This window comes from Rissa tridactyla, chromosome 9 (assembly GCF_028500815.1).
Source record: "Rissa tridactyla isolate bRisTri1 chromosome 9, bRisTri1.patW.cur.20221130, whole genome shotgun sequence".
Lineage (NCBI taxonomy): Eukaryota > Metazoa > Chordata > Aves > Charadriiformes > Laridae > Rissa > Rissa tridactyla.
This window is the reverse complement of record NC_071474.1, coordinates 11,518,180-11,536,258: the sequence shown is the minus strand read 5'-3', so window position 1 is coordinate 11,536,258 and position 18,079 is coordinate 11,518,180. Positions and strand designations below refer to the sequence as shown.

The window sequence follows — 18,079 nt, the reverse complement described above, 5'->3', positions numbered from 1 at the left end:
GCCTTACCGGAAAAGGAAGACATTTCCATGGGTACACCAGAGGTCTGATTCATTTACACAAACGTCCAGTGGCTTGATAAAGGCTTACGTGTTTCCTTGTGGGCAGAGGTATCTGGATCCCCCCATGGATGAATTTCTTAAAGGATTGAGCAGTACAGACAGAGTGCCAGGTGGGAATGAAGCCACATGGAATTTCAAGCCTATTTACAAAAACTGATGGTTGAGGTATAGCAGTGAGCACCCCAAAGCTCATAAGGACACGAGTGGCACTGCAGCACACGATTTCCTCCTTCAATTGTGGAAAATATCTTGAGTTCAGGGAAGCCAGACCTGGCTCAGAGATATGAAACTGGAAGTGCCCAACTGTGGGTGTCTTTCACAGACAGAGAGAACTTTCATTTGTGAAGGAAACTATTTATCACCACAAAAGCTATATTTTGCATCATTCTCTGGAAAAAGTGTTGAGTTTTTCACCCTGCAGACTCTCCTACGGAAAGCAATTACGATGCATTTAAGAAGTAGGCTAATATTTTTATGCTTCCAAAATGCATTCAAAAAAACAAAACCAAAAAACCCTACTGGACTTAATTTGCACTACTTTCAAATAAAGTTGAAGACCTTGACTTATACTGGTCCTTATGCCTAGGTCCTGCTAAACTACAGTAATTAATCAGTAATAAAAGTGAAGCCAGAAGGCCGCAAATAATGCAGAATTTGTTCTCTTTTTACTACACTAGTAATTACAGTCTGCAAAAGTAAAAAATTGTTATTTGACAGAAGAACAACGAGAATACAGCTGCCAGAAACAAAGATACCAGGCATACTTTGATGAGGAAATGCATTTTAAAAGAATCTGTTAGGTGGCAAGTTGTGCTGCATGCCTTCCCTAGACAAAACTAGCTCAAAGGAAGCTTATGCATTCCTAATTCTACGTAATATAACTTTGTTCTGCAACAATACTTGGATGACAAAATACATAAACACTACTAATCAGTTAAACAAACACAATCAGATTTTTTTAGCTCCATATTTTGCTTCTCGAAGTATTTACTGTTAACAATCTTAAATCCAATATTGTGTAATTCTAGTTAACCAAAGTTATAAAAGTGTTCATATCTAATGGTAAACACAGATTCCACTTTTCTGGGTAAATTTCATAGTCCTTGGGGGGTGTATAAAATCCGTATTTTTTGAAAGATCAGAGTAAAATTTTTAGTCACTTGCAAATATTAAAAAAAAAATATTTAGGGACATGGTTACAGTTCAAGCACCTAGAGGAGCACTCTGTAGATCCAGAATGCTTTACCTGGGTTTTGAAGAAGTACCGAAAGGATGGCAGGCAGCAGCAGCCATGCATTAATACCATATTCAGTCCTTCAGCCACAGTTCAGTTAGGGCTTTGGAGCCAGGGGAGGGATCACAGTGCACCACCATGGGAGATGACACCAAGCACACAGTTACAGAACTCAGTTCAACTCCATGGGACTTGGTGGAAGGTGGAGCAGAACACTTACAACTTTCATAAAAGCTTTGAGCTATGTTTTGTTTTAAATGAATCTTTAGCCAATAGAGAAATATTAATATACACACATCAAAATCTTTCCTACATACTTGAGAAAATGAAGTCAACACTATAAAGTATGGATGACACATATCCTCTATTTTTCATTTACTGTTCATTTGCAGAAGAGCACATGATTTATGTTGTGAGTGTACCAACATTTTTCTAAGTTTAATTTGATAGTTTTCCTGAAGGAATAGGCTAATCTTCATCCATACCCACCTTTAGTAATATTTATTACTGTTCTTCAGCTCCTCAGTGGCCGACTGAATATTCTCTCTATGTCCACCTGGTGAGTATGCTTTTCCCAAAATAGTCCATGACCACTCTTTTCTATATTTGCACGAGAGACGTACTATTATTATATTTGCATGGAAGAAGTTAGGCAATCCTGCAAAAATGTTTTTCAGTGATATCACTTTTCCAACTTGTAAATTGATTTACAATTTGAAATGCGACATCTTAAGTGGCACGTGACAGAAGAGCTAAGCAGGAAATATTTTGCAGTCTCGTAGAAAGATAGCCAGAGTTGTTCTTTTTCAGATCTTCTGTTTGCCCAGAAGAATTAACATTTGGTCAAAGAGGATAACCTGCAGCTATTGTTTTTCAGTATCCAACTTTCTTCCAATATTTAAAGCTGAATTATTGATGGTTTTAGGAACATGTCTTCCGAGATACAATTCCACGCCATTAGCTGCATTGGGAAAAGAGCAGGAACCAGCCCTGAAAGTATAACAAATCATGTTTTGAATGCATAGGACATGCAAAGCCACAAATGCCAGCCAACCAACACTACATGTTTAAAGCCACATTCAACGAACCGGAATTTCCTCATGCACAATAATGCCTGTTGTGACAAGTAACTAGACTCTTGAGGAAACAGCCTTTAAAATGCATTTTCTCTCCAGCTAAAGGAATTCTCACTACACAGACACCTTCAACAAGATAATGCTTTGCATCTTCATTTGTGCAGGTGTCTCAAAATAATAATATCTGCACAGAAGCCAGTGCTGGCCCCCATGATGCAAATGGAAAAACCCCTTCTTTTGACTTCACTGGGATCATGATGCGGTCATAATTGATTAATCCTCATTCCATTCCTGTGAGACAAGTGAAGGATATATACAGATCACTTAACACACCACTGCAGCATGGTTGTTTCTGGAAAATATCAGCTGTTCCAAAACAGAGAGGAGCCCAGCACACAGTTTGGAACAGGATGCAATAGCCAACACTATCTCCATCTGGAACAATACAGGAAATGCTGATAGCCAGAGTGGCATCACTGAAAATAGATTTTGGCCAGCACACAGGGATTAAGAGCCTTAATTTTCAAAAGGTGCGCTGGGACCTTTAATAACCATAAATAGTCATGACTTTGTATTTGTGCCTCACTGGAAAGATGGCAGCACTTGCAGTGTGGTGTTTCCTCATACCATGCTGACACATTGCTTCATTACTGGATCATCTGCAGTTTTCAACACAACTGACGTGACTTCCGAGTCAAACGGAGAGCCACAGCAAATTCCTGACCCTGCTGAAGGCAATATCACAACAGTACTTGGAACCAGTGGAACAAGGATTTCTCTCCCTGGAAATAGTCTGTGAGATCTGGCAGCACATTTCCCATCAGATAGCAACCGTGAGATCTTTGATATCTTATGTAACTGCCATCCTTAAATAAAACATATATCTAGTTCATCATTTTTCCCCCTGATTTAATTAGAATCTTGCTTAGTTTTTCAGGTTGGCAAAGTCTTATCTTGCACTATGCTGCAGATGCTACTGCTTGGAGATTAACGTTTGCTTTTTAATTAAAGTTTTTACTCGGGAAGTTTGTGATACCCCCACAGCAGCATTTAAGACCAAGAAAATAACTCTGTATTATTCTTAAAATGAGCAGCCATAGCATAATATGAAACAATCACATTCAATGTATCACCAAAAATTACTGTGTGGTTTTCATTTACATGTGAGATTTTCTGAACTTGTTTTTAATAAGCCTCCATCAGAGGCTCCATCAGAACTTTGCATTTTCCAAGATAACATCTCTATATTTTTTTAAGTTTAGACTGTTGAGTAGTCAGCATGTTGCTCCGCACTGGTTCCCAACCAACACTAGAAAGCAGCGTCCAGCTGAGCACTAGCACACAAAGCAGCTGGTTGCCACCAAAGCACGGCTTCTGCAGGGATGGGAAAGAAACAGCCACAACTCAAGGAAGCAGTGAAGAGAGAGACCTGAAACTGGGAGGGTGAGCAGGGCCACGGGAACAGCAGCACTGTGGAAAGGTTCCAGGAAAGGAAACTGCTGCAGGAGCTGGGTCAAAGATGGAGAAGGAATTACAGCAGCACTGGGGCAGGCAAGGACGCTGTGCCTCAACATCTGAATCAGAGGTCTCAGGGAGAGCAGGAGGGGACACAGAGGGGTGGCAGCCACAGCATAATCTCCTGAAAGATTAGGAACCCTTGTCTGCTGGAAAGAATGATCTGCAGTCCTAATTTAGTAACAGAGGGAGAGTTATTACTGCTAGCAGTAGTGGTGACCTAGACCCCCAGACACAGCACAAACATAAAATTAAAAGATAGTCTCTGCTCAAAGAGCTTTCAGATTTTGTGTAGGGCAAGGCACAACGCAAGGATGCACAGGGTAGTGCACGGCAGTAGCGAGGCAATGTCAGAACAAGGAGCAGACTGCTCAGTCCAGCTTTGCAAAATCCTGCAGGCTTCTCTGCAGCTCAGCTAATTCACTTATACCTTATTTCACTTCAGCACAGTGTGGTCTCAATACAGATTGGTATCTCTGGAATATTCAGGTTTACAATTTTAAAAAAATTACTTCAGATTAAGAAGACATTCCAAAGTTGAAGTGTACAAAGTTGGCCTATACTTCAGCCCTTGCTTACTCTAACGACCCTTAAACTTAAGAGGAACTGCAGAGAACATACAAGAGCTCTCCTTACACACAAAGAGAAGAGAAAGAAGGCAGACAAATTCCTGTGTTAACTAACAGCTTCTTGGTAAAGCCATCCGGGGAGAGCCATGTTTAGTATCTAAAGGAGGGAGTATTACTTAGATCAGGTCCACTGACCTGAGCCTTGAGAGGGAACAAAACACTGAAATACTGTTGTATTTCATTGCCTTTAGCAGTACCTGAACACGTGCTTACACATCTGCAGTGGTTTTGGCAGACGGAAGCAGGAGGACAAGTGTGAGCGGGGCCTCATTGCACATCTGTCTGCAGGGCTGGTGGCGAGGGCAGATTTCGAAACCAGGCCTCAGAGAGGAGCCTCAGGGCAACGCTCCAGTGCCTGGGGAATGTCACCACCCAGAGAAGGGAGACTCTGGGAGTAAATGGGAGACCTAGGTATCCTCTTTAGAGGTTGAATATTTAACTTTGTATCTGAGGCAACCCATTGGCATGCAACATGCAAACTGCATGACCTATCCAACCCAGGAGAAACGCTAGATGTTGGCTAAAAAGGCACAACCATTTCCTTCTGCTAGATCCTAGGTTTTGCAAGGATCTGAGTTTCTGATTTAAACATAACAGAAATTGTTACCAGATGTGCATGTCAAGGCCCTGAATGCACTGACAGGCCTTAATTGCCACGACCAACCCCCCCGGGGCCTCCCACACACCCCTGCCCCGCGCAGAGGGGCTCAGGAAAGCTCAGCCCTGGGCCCGCATCGCTGTTGCTCTGCCAGGCTTCAGATCCAGCCGTGCTGCAGCCATGCCGTGCCTGGCCATGGGCCCTGTCAATCTAGGCAGTGACCCACGGACTGAATTTCTGACCTGCCTTGGACTCGTCTCGTCCCCATAAACTTGTCCGGCCCTCTGAGCACTGGGCTGCCATCCCCAGCCAGCCCTGCACGGGGCTGTGGGATGGGCCCCCTACCCTGCCGCCATGCTGTCAGCTTCCTGTCCCTCCCTGCTCCTTGGCAGCAAAGAGGGAATTCTCTAAATTCCCCTTCTAAACTCAGCTAGGTGCTACTAATTTGTATCTAACTTACAAGTTGTCATTTCAATAGTGCAGCAGATTTGAATGTATTAGGCTGGATACGAACAAAAGAAATGAGCCCAAACTAAAATATCCAACTATAAAAGAAAATTGAATATGAATAAACTCTAGTCCTAGAATCTTCTGCAAGTACTTCCTTTATATTTTGCGACTATCTTTACAATAGGCTATCCACAGTAGCACTGATTCATACATCCCCACTTCCAGGATTACTTGACATCTAAAAAGCATCTGAGTTGGAACTTAGACAGCACGACGATTATCATGAGTTTGATATCTTAGCATTTGGCTACTCCATTTTCTGACTTTCAAGCAGTTCCACAGAAGAATGCTTGAATTATCTGAATATTCCTCCCACTTTTATTTCTTCTTTTCTTTTTTCTTTTTTTTTTTTTTTTCCATTTGTACGATACCTACGTCTGCGAAAGCACATAACCTGTGCACCAGATGTGCTATGTAAAAACTCCTGCCTGCCCTTCAGCCACAGCATGCGTGCCTCCACGGGGTCTAACCCACCTCCACCCCAAATGAGGAACATATGGAGCACCATCAATGGCAGAAACAAGACTTCACTTTGAACTACATTCCTCCTATCAAAGGGCCCTCTGTCTTGCCTTCTTCTTCTCTGTTCCTCTGGGTAATCATAAGGAAAGAACTGAACATTTGGAAAAGCCTCCTGGGGACAAATTCATTTCTCGTGTAACTCTGCTGAAGTTAATGGTGTTGCACCATGGATTAAAATGGCACCATAATATTAAAAAACAGAGACAGCATACTACTCTGTAATTACTGTCTAAGAGAGCAAAAATAATAAAAATGATTCATTCTTATAGACCCCAAAGGGCACAGCTGGCTTAGTCAGTTTAAAAGGTGAAAATAAAAGAAGGCAGCTAGAATGTAGTGATTTTTAATTTGTATATATGTATATAGATATGTATAAATGACAGTCAGATAACACCACCTCTGCACTAATTTTAAGAACAATACGCTAGAAATATAATTTAATGTGACTGTGAGTTTTAAAAGACTGATAACAGAAATAGCTCTTAGGAAAATTAAAGGCCTTCTTTCATACTGGCATAAATTAGGAATAAATTCCTTTTAATCAAGTGTTACACTGTTGTAAGCTTAATGCAAAGGAATTGGGCCCCACAGCACCAAAATGGTTATTCTGTAACACAATCAAGCACCAGGAATTGCATTTTCGCCTTCTTAAATAAGGACAATGCTATTTTTTTAAGTTAACATTTAAAGGTCATTGTTACAGGAAGGAAACATTTCTTCTATTAAGTTTAGTGAAGTTGGTAGAAATGGCGCAGTCTGTTCCTTTATGGACTTCACTTTACAATACCATATGGACGTGTGTGAAAGACACTCTGAATCTCAGTGATATTGTACAATATAACAGCAAAGGCAGAGATCTGACAGAATAACTGCACGGGCTTCAGAGGCATTTGTCAGTAACAGCTGTTATATCTCCGGCTTTCTTGTTATTTAAGTGAGCTTCATCTAGGCAATAATCCTTTCCAGCCAAAGGAATAATACCTCGTGATGAGAACTGATCTTCCGAGCACAGGAGGTTGTAGAGAAAGAGCACAACCCCAAATATTTCTGCAGATTGGCTAAAGAATATCTCTGCTTACCTATCTCTCAGTGCAATGAATGATCTAGCAAATACTTTGCGGTCATTAGTTACTCGGATGTCCCCTGGTGGTCTTATGGCCTCTCGTGCCCACAGAAACACAGTTTTCCTTTAGTGTGTAATCAATAACAAGGCTGCCACGCACGCCCTTTGTACCTGCCGTTAGCCAGAACACAAAGTCTTGCTCTCTCTAACAGTGCCAGACATCACCATTTCCTAGAATAAATTATCTGTGGAAAACTGGTTTCGTTGTACAAACAAACCAGGCTTTCAGTTACACTGTAACTGAGACACTGAAAAAAGAACCAGGGGAGAGGGAAATTGGCTGACAGGAAATCACCGGTCAGGTTCAGCAAGTGGGGGAAAAGAAACAGAATTTTGAAGATAATTAAATTTTCACTAAAATATTATCTGATGTATTATTTTGTTGTTTAAAAACCAGCAGGAACCCTAACAATCTATGGAGGTTTCTGTGCTTGTTCGTTTATAGATATACGTTCCCTTGATCAGACAGGCCTCAATTACAAAGGATGTTAGTTCCTTTGTTGATTTCTCAAGGTAGATATTAACATTGAAGTAAAAGGATCCCTCCTGTTTAAAGATACAGAAATGAACAAAAAATTTAGTTCTCTTTTTTTTCCTGCTACCGAGATACATGCTGACTTTTCATTAAAAATGCCACAGCTGTCAGCCTCTACCAAGATAAAACAACAAACCTAGTCATAAAGAAAAGGAAAATTGTAAAAAACATAAGATTTTAAACAAATAAAACTTGAATAATGTTTTCCTTTTGCTTCTGGGTACAGGCTGGTTACCAAGTAAAGCAGACTTACTTCTTTTCCCAAGCAGTGTCCATAATAACAGGGGCCAGAAATTAATTTTTAAATGAAAGTTGAGTATAATGAAAACACATGAGTCCAGAAGCTAGGGATTTACGTAAAACATCAAATACAAAGTCTTGCGACAGAACAGTAAGAGTTATCAAGACTAAATAATTACAAAAAGAACTGCCATTTTCCATCATTTCAAGACAGACAAGACTTCGCTAGTTTTACTGTATATTCCTTTGTTCAGTCAGGAAGACCCATTCTACAAAAGCTCCATTCATTTCCAATAGGTCAAAAGAAACAATTCTTAGTTTAAAATTTAGAAGATAAGACTTAATCTAAAAGCACATTATTTAACAGAATAAAAACCCCAGAAAAAAAAAAAGCAAACCCTTTGAGGCTTCATCACACTACAGTAGACTTCAGAGATGCTGATTATGAGATTGTGTTTGTACAAAAACACATTAATTACTCAGAGAGGCTTGAAGTGAGCAGAGAGATTGCAAGAGTGGATTATCAAGTCCTCAATCTTGACAACACTTGGAGCTAGACCTTTTAAGTACTCGGGCACTTACTATGTGTTGTGTGAGGCATTTAGTGGGTGTTGAAAGACCTACTTGGTGGCAATATCCATTTTTGAGTGCCTTTATTCCTTTAAAATTCACCTGCCACTTTGGCTTTTTTATAGTCTGAACTTCAGTATAGCACCTCTGAGAAATCTTAGAAAACCGCCACCCGGATCACGGTCTCCTTGATGTTATAACCCATAGCAGGCACAAAGACGTGCCATGAATAAAGATCCAAAGCACAAACATCATATATAAATGAACATGATATATATAATTATGTGCCACTCTGATTTAGCCATTCCCTGCAAATGTTCTTCTATGCAGAATATGCTGACGAGAACACCTTAGCAAGACTGTAATTTGTGAAGTACACTGCTCACAGCATTTACAGGGGGCCCACGCCTTCAACAGGCCCATGCCTTAGATTATGTATATGCTTAAATGTATGGATGACTTTAGTCTATAATTAAAAGTTTAATATTAAATTAAGTTTGGTCTTTTATGAAAAATGTCACCCGTGAAACGGCAGACTAGAGCCTCAAAAAAAAGAAGTATCTCCCTTTTATTAAGGATCATCTCATGAATTTTATGCATTAAATCCTCTGTAGACACACCTGAAACTGCAATATCCAGTGGTCAAAATGAAACTTGTCTGAGAAAGAAATAAAATCCTACTTACTTCTGCCCATTCCGAAAGGGCAGTGAGTAGAACACGGATTATATCGGGAAAATGTAAGCTAAAATATATTATTTTTCAGCCTCAATGACAATTTGTTTGGCCTAGAACTAGCTATCCAGGCTAAGATATTTGCATTAGGCTGTTTGGCTTGAGGTCATCGCTTCTATTTTGCAAGTGACAATACACTCCTACTATAGGTCATGCAGGAGAGCAGGCTGTAATTATTTCTGTTTATATCAAACAAAGGGCACTTATTCTGGTCTAATATTTTTGGAGAATTGGATGCCGCTGTCGCTGTTGCTGGGGTGTTTTGTTTCAAGTGACGTACTCCATTATCAGTCTCCATGCTTTGCTAGTGCCTGTGAGCAATAGAGTCTCTAGTAGAGCTTATGAAAAACCATTGCTTTCTATAAGAGTCCTACAAAAAAATCCATTTCTTATACACAGCACGAGAGGCCATTTAAAACCCATTGGCTTAGGAGCTGTGGGAAGTAGCAACACAAAGACGTCAGAACTGTGGAAACAAGGCAAACAGGAGAAGAGGGGCACCAATGCCATTTCTGCTTCAGGAAGGTCTGGATGCCACCAGTCATTCAGAGGAGAGAGGTGACACCGCATCCCCACACTGCAAATCCTTTGGGCAGCGAGCTGTTAATAACTGCTGTGGCACTTCATAAATTAATAACAACGCCCAGGGCCGCAGAAGTACAGCAGGGGAGGTACAGTTCCCTGCCTGTAGCTACTTACATGCACAAAGACTTCGTTTAGGAAAAGTTTGGTGCTCTCACATAACTTCAGGTGTATTAAAGGCGACAGGACTAACCACTTGCTACAGCACCAGGTGGGAGCGTAAATATGTTCCTGAGGCAGACGCCAAACCAGAATTGCTTCAGTTTACACAGAATTATTTAGCTGCCAAAAACGCTCCATGTCCTCTTAGTTTCCTCTCACGGTAGCCAACACACTTCTGAACTTTTTGATACCTGAAATACACTTCAAATCGCGTTATCAAACAGCCACGTAAGGCGCCGCGTTCGCTTTACCCTTTTCGGTTGTGCCTTCCTGTGAAAAATCCAAGTATCGCCTCCTCAAAACCCGCCTAGGAGCCAAGGAAAGGGCCCCAACAAATCTCAGTACTATTTATGCGACCGTGTTTTGTACCAAATCCTAATTTGAGGGCATCAAGGCTTACACTTTTGCGGGCTTCCCACAGCCGCCGGGGCAGGTGCCGCCTCAGGCCGGCGTCCCCTCAGCGCGCCCGTGGCGCGCTGAGGGGACGCCGGCCTGAGGCGGCACCGCCCCGGCGGCGGCGAAGGGGAAGCGGCGGGGCCCGGCCCGGAAGAGGAGGGCTTTCCGCGGCGGTTCGGCGGCGGCTGGCGGAGCAGGGTGAGGAGAACGGTTGTCTGTGAGGGAGGAGGGTGGCGGGAAGAAGGCGAGACCCGCCATGAGGGGACGGTGCCCCGGCCCGACGCGCCGTGAGGGGAAAGAGGGCTCCGGCGCCAGCCCCTCCTGAGGGGAGTGAGCCCCGTCCGTTGGGGACGCGGGGGAAAGTGTGGGGGTCTCTCCTGTTATCGTCCCCCCGCAGGATGAATACTGATATTAAAATTACTAATCGTGAGGAGAGCAGCTCCCACTGCTCCCTGGAGAAGGCTGTAGTGGTATGTGGGGGGGGTCCTCAGGGCAGAGTGTGTCGTCGTGTCGTCCCCCCTCCTCCCCCCCAAGTCTGAGAAGCGAAATTCCTTGGAGATAGCTCATTAAAAACTAACGAGGTTAGCTCATGGCACAAAAAAAAAAAAAAAGGAGAGTGAAGTCACTGGACATCCTGCAGGAATAACTCCTACACTTGCTTCCGAAAGATTTACACTGCGTCATTAGGTGGGAAGGCTGCAGATGGGCTCTGGAGATCACCAGGCGGTGATGCTGATGAAAGGGGAGTTCAGTCTACAGAAGGAGTTCTGTGCTGTATTCCCCATAAACATCCCGCTTACTTACCCTAGTCTTAAGCTGCTCATGGGCACAGCAGGGAGAAGAATAGAAGAATCAGGCTTGGTCATTTAAGGTATATATTTTAGCCCTCAGCGTCCAGAAGAAACCTGCCTCCTCCTTCCTTCCCTCCAGTTTGCAAGGTGAACATTGCCTGCAAATCTTCAGGAGACGGCAGAAAAGCTTATTCTGGAAGTCGAGAGGCAAAGACCTTTAATGTTCTGAATTACCCCGAGTTGTTAAGGCATAGAGCCTTTCTCAGCTGCATCTGCTATTAGGGACAGACTTTTACTGATGGATAGTACTAGATAGCACCAACGCTGAAGGGCAAATGCATATATACCAGATAAATAAGGAAACTAAGGCCTTGAACACCAATCCCATCACAGAGGCATATTATGAGGTAACTTAACATCCTCTTAGGTGCTGTCCTTTCCCTGAATCAAGTTATTAACACAAACATTATTGTGAATAAATCTGATTCTTTTACTTTGCTGGCTATGTGTATCTGTAGGCTTTGCATGATATTCTACCTTAGCAAACTTTTCACAGTGATTGTAGTAATGTTTTTACTGTCAAAAATGGATTAGGAGTAGATTGGGAGTACATTCTGAAGAAATACTTTTTTCTATTACTGACCCTCAGAAATGTCCTGTATCTCTCTACGACAGCTCATCTAATCTAGGTTTATCAAAATTGATTCAAAGGTGATGCTGTGTAATGGCTGACTACATTAGGTATTAATATGAGCTGAATTTCTCCGGTGTGGATGGAGTCCCTTAAAACCACTCCCAGTGTTTAGACAGATCAGTATCCGCATATCCAGTATAGATGTCCAAAGACTGCACATAGAATTGGAACTGCTTTCCATCAGAGATAAACTATTCAGGAAAGTTATTTTCAGTCTTAGATCATCAGGACTTAAAAGTCAGTCACCTATGCTGTGCCCAAAACTTAACTGCTGTGTTAATCTGAGTGTAACTTTTCATTTTGGTAGCTATTACATTAAGAGTCTTTGTACATTGCTAAAGCCGCTTTTATTGTGTTCATGTTTGAAGTTTTCAGAATGACTTCCTTGGTTGACATGCCCCTGAATTATGAAAAGATGTTTGCTCATCGATTCACATCAGATGATGAAGAATACCAAGAATATCTGAAACGTCCTGCTGATCCTCCTCCTATAGTTGAAGAATGGAGAAACAGATCTGGTGGCAACCAGAGAAACCGAGATCGGTACTGATTCTTTTATCTAGTAGAAATGACTGTAAAATCCATCATCCAGTCTGTCTAGCAAGTGCTGTGTTACCTGCCTACTGCAAAATATTTGAATTATTTCTTCAGGATGTAATTGCAGCTTTTTACTGAATTCTGGGACAGAAACATCTGATTTTTGTGTGACTGAAAAACAACGATTACAGCATAGAGTATGTTTGGCAATAGTAACATCAGCCTTTAATATAAAGTAGTTAAACTCCAGTCCAACTAACAATTGGGAAGACTTCTTAACTAAATACCTAAATAGGATTTGTGCCTTACATGAAGAAAAGGACAACGTTCTAACTTTTTCTCACCCTGGAAGCTTGTCATTAAGTTAAACACAGAATTGATTTCTAAGATTAAAAAAAACCCCATGATTGTTTAAGGAGATGTTCTTACAAAACTGTGGTTCTTTGAACTAATGAACTCTTACATCTACACTCTGGGCACAAACTGAACCTCATGTAAACGTTGTTTGTCTACACCACACCATTGTGAAAACAGTGGTGGTATGGATTTTAGGGAATATGCAAATTCCAGGACTCTGTCTGGTTAGGTAGCTAAATTGTACTTAAGCCTGCTTTGCCACAGCTTTCAACCATGAAGCTACTAGATTGACCCTGGCTTTGATACAGCTACAGATGTATCTTGTGGTTGCTTTTTAGGTACATGGTCTGTTTGAGTCTCTATTCAGAGTTCCAGCAGTTCACCTAATGCCTGTGAATACTTTGTGTTAGGAAACAGACTGTCCTTCTGTGGCTTAGCAAATAGCGTGTTGGGTAGCAGTAAGAAATTAATGAATGATCTCAGATGACTGTAGATATGTTTTCATCAGTTTTTCATAAAAAACTATCAGTAATTGAGCGTATAAAGACTTACATGACAGTTTTCATGAAAACTGTAAAATTTAGGAGTTCACTATTATTTACCTTTCAAGAAGTCACAGTTTACGTGAATCTTTGACATTTCTTTTCGTTGCAGGTTTCAAGATGGCAGATATTTTAGAGGGGACAGATACAACTGGCAAGGTGACTACAGATCTAATCAGAGGCCAGAAAGAAGTTGGGGCAATAACTACCAGCAGCACAGACAAGGACAATCGTACTCCTCCCACTACGGCTACAACTCCTACAACCCAGGGCCCCGTTACCATCCCTACTGATGATGCGTGTGGTTTGAAAGTCCAGTAATGCTGTGTAACAAATTCAGTTAGACTTCAGTTTTCTTATTCCACTGTTTTATAGATATCTGGAGAATCACTATTACAGTCCATTGCTGTTTATCTGTAGTATGAATTGAAAAAGGGAATACCTTTTATGAATAATGAAAGCATATTATACAGAGTTTGTTTAGAGTCTGTAGATCTTAGATTAAATTTCTTTCTCGTTCTTTTGCCTGAATACATAACTGTAAATCTTAGATTAAATTTCTTTCTCATTCTTTTGTCTGAATATATACTAGTATACTTTTTCCATCACTGAAATTTGTCTCTTACATTTTAGGAAACACACCAGGTCAGGGGAAACCAGCTGCGGTTTGTGTGCAGCCTGTAGCAGTGTCACATCGCCCTAAGATAGTTCTTTTTGAAAGCGACATACTGTGTCTTTCTCTGGAGAAAATTTCTTAGTTTGGCTTTTGATGGTGATAGAAGCTCAGTTTTGTTTGAATTTCAGATGCATTAAACCTGGGAAGAGAGATGCTAATATAGAAATATTTTATGGCATCAGCAATAGTGTCTGTTGACTCAATGACTTCAATTTATTTGCAGTGTTCCTCTTAAAACATAGTGTAAAAGTTGGAATAAAAATTAAGTAGTTTAAATATGTATCTTATTGTAGTAGTTTTACCTGAGAAGTGATACCAGACGTAGATTAATTTGTATCATCTTAAAATAAATTTGGTATGTGCATAACAACTTCTGAAATTCCCATTTCAGTAAAGCTGTAAAATTAATAATTGCAATTAGTTTGTAATAAATACTTTGTGCATGTTATAGAAGAAAGAAACCATAATAAGTACTGTTCTGCATACTTTTTCTGCATGAGAAAAATAGCATAAGCAGCGCAGAGTGTTATTCAGTTCTTAGAATTTAAGTTTTGTGGGTTTTTTAAGTCTTCACACAATAAAATTATAGTTCAAGTGTAATGATGTTTCTGAGTATTTCTGAAACGGACTTTTGAAACATCCAGAATTGCAACACTGTCACCTGTGCTGATAGCTGCACAGAAGCAGCTCCGACAGGGACACGTTAATGCTGGACACCTGTTGGCTCAAGTTAGAAGAATGGCCTACTCGGCTACAGTCGAGAGGATGAGACACACTGTGATTAATTAGAAGCCTGAAGTGTTAATCCACTGTCTTACATTCTACTGTAATAGGGTCAAAGTTCTCATTTTCACCATTTACGTGATGAGCTAATTTGTATCAGGAGAGCAGAGCATTTCTTTGTACTTGACATTTTCTTCAGCTGTACAGAAACACGGAACCATCCATGCTGACTATTGAGTCATGACACTATGTGATAAGGAGCGCAAATTAGCGCATCTTGATTTAAAAGCAAAGAATAAATACAGAAGTGAAAAGCACAGTCTCACAGCCCATGGGATGCTTTTTAGAGCCGAAGAGTATGTTCTCCACTGATCTTAGCAACACGCACCGTACGTAGCTTTTACATAGTCTGTGATACAAAAGCCGTTGATACAAGTGTCTCCACCTGCCTAAGTATTTGTGTTCTCTGCTTTTCATTAAGTATTGTTAACTCTGATACAGTTTTTAATATCCTACTCCCTGAAGTATTTGCCTTGAATTCAGTTGTTTGTTTAACCTTGGAAATCTTTGAGCGAAAGGTTTGCTTTTCCTTAAGGAGTTCTACTGGATGAAATACACCCTTTTTAGCCCGTGTTAACATGGCGGAGCTGTTACACTGGGGGATACACGATCATGCAAAGCTCCTCTCGGTGCACTATGGAGAGCCTGCAAGTTGGCATGGTGGAATTCCCTTTTAATGCAGAATCCCATGCAAAACGCCAGCTGCCCCAGGCTCCCCCCTCCAGGAAGGGAGCGCGTCTCTCTCTGCAAAGAGCCTGACACCGCCAGCTCTGCCACGGAAGCCAGGCTGCGCCTGGATGTTCTTTCTTCCTTACCATCTGGGGTAGCATCTCAGGTTGAAACAAAACCTGGCAAAAGGCATGGATTCTGCCTCATCTGTTGCCTTTCCTCAAGACCAATAACTATTTTATTTTTAGTGCCCATCACCTAGTGAATAAAGAATCCCCAACACTGTGCCCAAGCTGTAGAAGCAGAGAGATTTGGATGGCTGAAGTGGAAGTTATGACTTAGAATCACACATTTCATGATCTCAGCTCTCTTATTCTGAGTTTCTCAACTGCAAGATGAGGAGAGATGCAGGCCAGGGCAGCTTCCCGGTTTCTCTCTTTACATTCCTGAGCTCTCAATTCAACTATAAGGACTCATATGATTTACAAAACTTTTCCTTGGACCAATTACAACAAGAATGCAATTTTTTTGGGGGAATACATTTCTAAATAGATGTATGCCTTGCACTGGAGAGAAAGGTAAATAGAATTCAAAATATAGTACCTGCAGTAGTTTCCACTTAGATGAATTAGTATTTATTATAAAGTCCAGTTTACTTTTTCTGTCAAGCTAAATAAAAGCAGTAAGTATTGCCTGCAACTACCGTTTGTGCATTTCCACGTGTTATACAGATAACAAAACTGCAGCTGGGTAACTTTAGCATTTGCAACTTCAAACACTACAGAAATTGTTTGCTTTAACTATGCTGGAGATTGCGGAGTAAAGATTAATATTCAGTGTCTGGAATCTGACTTTAAGAAATCTCTTCCACCTGACATTTGCTCAGACATCATTATTATCATGAATAAAACAAAAGAAAGATAAGTGTTATGTATTAAAAAATGACTGCCACATTACTGAGTGTTTGAACACGCCAGAAGTTCTCAATATGGCTCTTGCAGCAGTTCTAAATCCGCTTCTGAACACATACAGCAATTTTGCATGGACTGTTAATTGATAACTGAAGAATTACCATGCTAAATTACAGGTGCTGTGGCAAACAACTAAGAAAACTCAGTAGCTTTCATACAATGTCTTAACTAGCTTTTTAAAAAATGCTAAAGGCTTTCAAATCACAGCTAAGCCACTAGATACTGGAAGGCAAAAGAAAGTGCATAGTAAAAAAAAAATAAAAAATTGTGTGATTTGTGAGATACCATTTTACAAGTGTTCACTGCTATTCAAGCTCTATTTTATCCCAGCTCTGCAGCTGGGAATAGCAGCGTGCAGACGTGCTCTGAAAGGTTAGTTAGAAGCTGAACTACTTTCAAGAGGCTCTCTAGTACAGATTTCAGACAGGGAAGACAAGTGTCGCTTCTGATACACGTATAATCAACATTCAACTTCTAGAACAAAAAAGATATTTAATCTATTGTTCAAATATATTTGAATATATCGCAGCAGTTACATATTTGAACATATTTCAACTCATACTATCAATTTGCTAATAAATATTCTGCTTAACCAAGAAACGTGTTCACATGTGCTTCTTATACTGAGATGTTGAAAGGAAAATTCTTTTTTTTGTATCAAATTTAAGCTAAGGTTTTGTCTGCCACCACCCCTATTCCTTAGGAAAAAAACCCATACATCTCTGAATTACACAACTCCAGGTGAATTTTGTTAGCTGATCCAACTTGTGCAGTCAGACCTTCCCTCACTGACAAACAAGAGGGGTGGGAGCATGGAGCAAGAAGGAAGGGAGAACGGGGCTGCCCCTTCCAGCAGCTACTGACCGCCTTAGGAGTGATTTAACAACACTGCACCTTCCTTGCCTTTCCATTTTCAGGAAAAATTACCATAATCTGTCCCCTTGTCCCTGCACATTAGAAGAGAGCTATGTAACCCTGCTGAAATTATGCACAGCGCTGATATTCTAATGACCATAGGCGAAGCAAGATTAAAGGGCAGGGCAGGTTTCCCTGGGAGTACCTGGGAAACACAACTCATGGAGGCAAATCCTAGAGATCAAACCAGTGTCCAGCGGCTCCCGCACTGCCAGGAGAGCAGACGGCAGCTCTGCTATGGTGGTGCACAATGATCTTGCCTCTCAAGAGGATTATTTTTTCATTAGGCCCCCCAGGCTGGAATTTATTTTTGTGTTTACCATGGCCTATATTTTCCTTCAGTAAAGCACGGACTGCACTTGGTGGTTGTCAGTCCTCATTTGCTTATGTGAAACAGTGATGCCAAAGTGCTATTTCTATACAGCTCACCCCCTGACTTTCTAAGTACCCAGTCCTGTTAAAACGTAAACATATTACAAGAGATGGTGAAAGGTGGTAATAATGATGTTTTACTCTCAGCCTAACAAACACACAAGAGGATAAATCACATCATCACCCCCAATGGTTACCTCTTGTGTTATTGCGACTAGCAGGAGTACAAATTAATGTTGTCTTTTGCCTAACACAGAGATGCTTTTTTTTCAAATAATACTTCAGCG

General features: G+C 41.0%; 1 protein-coding gene across 2 annotated transcripts; it reads left to right on the top strand.

The window, feature by feature from the left end:
• Window positions 1–10,576: 10,576 nt before the first annotated feature.
• RAMAC (RNA guanine-7 methyltransferase activating subunit) lies at window positions 10,577–14,682 on the top strand. 2 transcript variants are annotated; one of them, XM_054213815.1, is made up of 3 exons: window positions 10,577–10,683; window positions 12,339–12,513; window positions 13,519–14,682. In XM_054213815.1, exons 2-3 carry the CDS (start codon window positions 12,347–12,349, stop codon window positions 13,697–13,699), a joined length of 348 nt encoding a protein of 115 aa, XP_054069790.1. In that variant the 5' UTR covers window positions 10,577–10,683; window positions 12,339–12,346; the 3' UTR covers window positions 13,700–14,682. The 2 variants fall into 2 exon arrangements, with proteins under 2 accessions (XP_054069790.1, XP_054069789.1); XM_054213814.1 differs by lacking the exon at window positions 10,577–10,683 and having other exon boundaries at window positions 12,329–12,513.
• Window positions 14,683–18,079: the final 3,397 nt, after the last annotated feature.